The sequence below is a fragment of the Mercurialis annua genome, linkage group LG4 (assembly GCF_937616625.2).
Source record: "Mercurialis annua linkage group LG4, ddMerAnnu1.2, whole genome shotgun sequence".
NCBI lineage: Eukaryota > Viridiplantae > Streptophyta > Magnoliopsida > Malpighiales > Euphorbiaceae > Mercurialis > Mercurialis annua.
Window position 1 is genome coordinate 21,902,938 of NC_065573.1, and position 5,174 is coordinate 21,908,111.

General features: G+C 33.4%; 1 protein-coding gene across 1 annotated transcript; it reads left to right on the forward strand.

Annotated features, from left to right (window-relative positions):
• The first annotated feature begins 372 nt into the window (after positions 1 to 372).
• LOC126679096 (probable aspartyl protease At4g16563) lies at positions 373 to 2,080 on the forward strand. The gene has a single exon (XM_050374037.2). The coding sequence runs from the start codon at positions 469 to 471 to the stop codon at positions 1,873 to 1,875; it is 1,407 nt and encodes a 468-aa protein (XP_050229994.1). The 5' UTR covers positions 373 to 468; the 3' UTR covers positions 1,876 to 2,080.
• The last annotated feature ends 3,094 nt before the right edge of the window (positions 2,081 to 5,174 follow it).

Consider the following 5,174-nt stretch of genomic DNA (forward strand, 5'->3'; position numbering starts at 1 on the left):
AATAATTTAGCCACTAGCATTAATAATTTCACTTGAAGTAATATCAATTTTCAATTTTTTTTTATTTACACAATTTTTAAAAATGTTTTTAATGTGATATACAAGACTAAACAGAATTCACTAACTTTTTAAAGTAAATAAAATTAAATAAAAAAAATATCAAAATGAATAAACCAAATTACATTATTACATTAGTTGAATCTAACAATGTAGATTTAGTTTTTTACCGGATAGAAATTTCTTTTTCTAATTTGGGTCTATAGGGAGACTAATCAATTTTATTTAAAGTTCCTTCCTGTTAGTAACAGAGTTGGAAATGGAACATATTCCCCACTTACCGTTACTTTTGAAATCTTCCACTATAAAGTCTAAACCATAAACAAGAAAAAAATCTCATAAAAAAGCCCCCACTTTTCTTACCAAGTTGTCTTTAACATCACCATTTCAAAGCTAAAAAACAGAACTCCCATGGCCATTCCTTACTCTTATCTTCTTCTCTTTATCTCCTTCCTTCTCTTCCCCTTCGCTTCACCGTCCACCATCAAGATTCCCATCTCTCCGGCGATCACTAAACACCCGTCATCTTCCGATCCATTGAAACTCCTCAATCAATTGGCTTCAATTTCCATCTCCAGAGCTCACCATCTCAAGTCAGCAAAATCTGATGCCTCCTCGTCTCCAATCAAAGCACCTCTTTTCTCGCGTAGCTATGGCGGCTACTCGATGTCTTTAGGGTTCGGTACTCCGTCTCAGACTGTTAACCTCATTATGGATACGGGTAGTAGTCTTCTTTGGGTCCCTTGTACCTCTCGTTATCTTTGCGATGACTGTAATTTCCCAAATACGGATATAAGTAAAATCGCGAAGTTTATCCCGAATTTATCGTCTTCCACGAGGATTATAGGCTGCGCGAACAAGAAATGCGGGTGGATTTTCGGATCCACTGTGCTGTCTAAATGTCCGAGCTGTAGTTCCAATCCTCAAAACTGTACGGAGGCTTGTCCTCCGTATATAATTGAGTATGGCTTAGGCTCTACTGCTGGTCGCTTGCTATCAGAGAATTTGAACTTCCCCAATAAGACAATTCCTGATTTTCTAGTCGGATGCTCGCTTCTTTCGACGCGACAGCCCGAAGGAATTGCAGGGTTTGGTCGGAGTTCATACTCTCTGCCTGGGCAATTAGGTCTCAGTAAATTCTCTTATTGCTTAGTGTCGCGTAATTTCGATGACTCTCCGGTGAGCAGTGACCTTATCTTGGAGATGGGCCCGAGTAGCTCAGGCGATACGAAAACTGCAGGGGTTAGCTACACACCGTTCCTGAGGAATCCTGGTAACAATGGGTCAAACCCTGCATTTCAAGAGTATTACTATGTGATGCTGCGCAAAATCATTGTAGGTTCGAAAGACATTAAAGTTCCGTACAGTTTCTTGGTTCCGTCGGGTTCTGACGGTAGCGGAGGGACAATTGTTGATTCAGGTACGACGTTTACGTTCATGGAAGGGCATATTTTCAATTTATTATCTAATGAATTCGAGAAGCAAATGGCTAATTACACGAAAGCTGCTGAAGTCGAAAAACAAACCGGTTTGAAGCCGTGTTACGATATTTCGGGTGAGAAATCGGACGTTCTTGTACCGGAATTGATTTTTCAATTCAAAGGTGGTGCTAAATTGCAATTTGCGCTGTCAAATTATTTTGCATTCGTTGACAAGGGTGTTATTTGCTTAACGATCGTTAGCGATACTAGCGGCAGCGGCGGCGGCGTTCGTAGCGGTCCGGCTATTATATTGGGGAATTTTCAGCAGCAAAATTTGTATGTAGAGTATGACTTAGAGAATGACAGATTTGGATTTAAAGAACAGAGTTGTGTATGAGCTGTTAATTTTTGTCGATATAGTATAGTAACAAGCGTTACTACACTGAATAAGTCAAATTAGATATTGTAATTTGAGTTGTATTGACATGACCATTGCATTCACAAGATTATGAACATTAAACAATGAGACATAAAGGTAGCGGTGGCAACGGTAACATGTAAAACTATGGCGGCCACCCTATTGCGGCAGCAATTTACTGAAAGCTTTTCTTGAGTCATTTTTTGGATAAATTTTCTTGAGTTTTTTTTTAGAGAAAATTTATCTCTTTTAAAGTTCTCATATTAATAATTTATCATTTTCAACAATAACTGCAATTTTCTATAATGTTCTTCAACCTGCTACAATCATTATTCGAAAAGCTGAAGACGTTCAATTCACCCCTCAACTTGGTAAAAATATCAAAAGTCATTTTTGAATAACGTAGCACTTTAGCATCAAAGTCATCCCTTTGATACAAAAACACAATATAAAAAGTGTGAGATTGCCTAATTACAAATTTTAATCCTAATTTAACACTAATAAAACATAATTTAAATTCAAATTAATTATAATTAACTCAAATTAATTAAAAATCTAATTAAATCAAATTTTAATTATCTTGATTGTTTTAACAATGAAACCCGCTACCACCGGCACCCACCTCTAACAACTACCCGACACCCACCGCTGGAGCAGATCTTCCTCATTTGAGAAGAAGCAAATCTACTCCTTAGGCAACAAGAAGGAGCAAAACAGCTCCTTTTCGTCTTCTGAGAATGAGCAAGACGAGAAGGAGTAAATTTGCTCTTTTTCAGACGGCGAGAAGGACTCTAGCATATTTGTTTCTTTTCGGACGAGGAGGAGCTCCTCCTCTTTTTAGGATGGGTATCGGGTGGGTGTCGGAGGCTGGTGTCGGTGACGGCGGGTCTCGATGGCGGCGGGTGAAAAAGAAAAAAATATCTATGTTTTTTTATTTTGATGATAAAATGAAAAAAGTTCAAAAATATCATTGAAGTTTTATTTGAAATTAATTTGGTTTATGAAGTTATAAAATACAAGGATTATAGATGAAAATTTGAAATTATTCAATTGAAAAAAGAATTAGAAATCATTTTTTCTATATATTTTAAAATGGAGAATTTATCTCATTTGAGAGTGTGCGAGTGGAGAGGAGATTTTCATGATAAAGTGCCAGTTAAATTGCGAGTTTGTTTAATTTTAAAAAAATAAAAATGATTAGAGGGAATGAATTGATTCTTTGTTCATTATTGAAAAAAAAAAGAACTTTTTGATATAAATTTTACGGTAAAAGAGAAAGGTATTTCGTTAAAATAAAAGCATATTTTCTGGTAGCACGAGCCTTTCTATTTTTCCAGCTGTTAGCAGTGGTTTTGGCCCTTTCGGGGGAACAAGTTGTTAAAGAAAATGCCATTAACTCATTGATGTTCTTTTATATAATTAAAGAGGAAGGTATTTGTAAAAAGAATTAAACACTTGATCTAATAGTTTGATGTTTAATATTAAGTGTGATTTAATGTCTCAAAATTTTATTAAATCATTAATTTATTTATAAGTATGATTTAATGTCTCAAATGTTTTTAAATACCTGATGTTTTTATCAATTTTATTTAAGTTTTATTAATTATAATATAATTTAAAAACAAAAAAAAAATACAGTTTGAATTTTTATTTTTTTAATTATAATTTAATTCATATTTTTTAAATTTTAAATTAGGTGAATTTATTTTTAGTATATTATTTTTAATAAATGTAAATAAAATAGTAATATTTAATTTTTTTAATTAAGATGGAAGATAGTCAACATAAGGACTTTCACTCGTGATAGTCACCAAATAATTTTCGTTAAATAATGTACTTTCATGGATGCATTTGTAAATTGAAATGTATATATATATATATATATATATATATATATATATATATATATATATATAATATATAGGTGTAACATCAGAGAGATCTTGACTGGAACTTTTGGAGAGCCATATTAACTAAACATAAAACTAAACTTTTAAGAACATAAAATCGTAGTCTAAAAATTAATAAATGATTAATAATGTGTAAATCTATTTTTAAAAGGGTCAAACTAATACTTAGTACTTAATGCCATGTAACAAATGTTTGAGGGTTTTGTCAATTATTACTAATGCTTTCAAATCGGCTAGTTTAGTCAATTTTAAAATATTTTCTTGCTATTGATAAATAAAATCTAAAAATTTGTCAGTTGTGAATGGCTAAATCAGTCAATTTTGATTGATTTTTTCGGAAAAGATTTTAAATTTATATTTATCCTTTTACTTAAAAATTGATGGATATCGAATCTTATTCTACTTATAATGGAGCCGAGTCGCAGGAAATCTATTCTCAGACAACACCAAACTCCCGTTCAAAGGGCTGAATCAAGATAAACCAGCGGCCGAATCCTAAGAATCCGCCTAGACTGAAATTCAGCATCATTCGACAGATAAATACCGAATCCTTGAGGACTCGGATAAAGCGCGTCGACCCTGAGATTCGGATAGATTACCAGATCTACTATATAAACTCGAAGTATATTTCCTATTTGGATACGAATCCCAATTCGGGAAGATAACTCCAACTTAGGAAGACGAGACTATTTAGGATAACATTTTTAAATAAGACTTCTGTCTGAATAAGGAAAGACACTCCTAATCAGGATCTAACCCTACAAAGTAGGATTCGCTTTCCTACTTCAACTCTACCAAGTATGCAATCATCTACTATAAAAAAAGTATGAGATATGCCTAAACACAGAATTACATTAACATATTCAAAACGCTGCTCAAAACTCAATATTGACTTTAGAATCGGAGAGTTAATCGGACAACCTCCGTCCGGTTAGCTGTCTACTCTGTTTTGCAGGTTAATCACCGGATCAGAAGGTAGACTCCATCGAAAATCAAATATTTTGATTAACTAATAATTAGAGTGTCAAATCATTTCAATTAGTTGATCAATCAATCTAATATGTTAATTAATGATCATATATTCATATTCAGAATCCGTATGGAATTGCATTCTCAACAAAGACATGCATGTTATGCTACACCGACGGGTACGTCCTAAATTGGTGGATGGTCTTTTCCTTCACAAAGAAGTAATAAATCATGGACATAACTTGCATAATAGATGAAAGATTGAGCAATTAATAAATATTTGATTTAAATTAAATAAAGGAAAAAGGGAAAAAGCAATTCATGCAAGTTTGAGACACCTTCCACCAAGAACATCACTCTCAAAAGTCCACTCATCAAAGAGATCAATGCACTTATTGG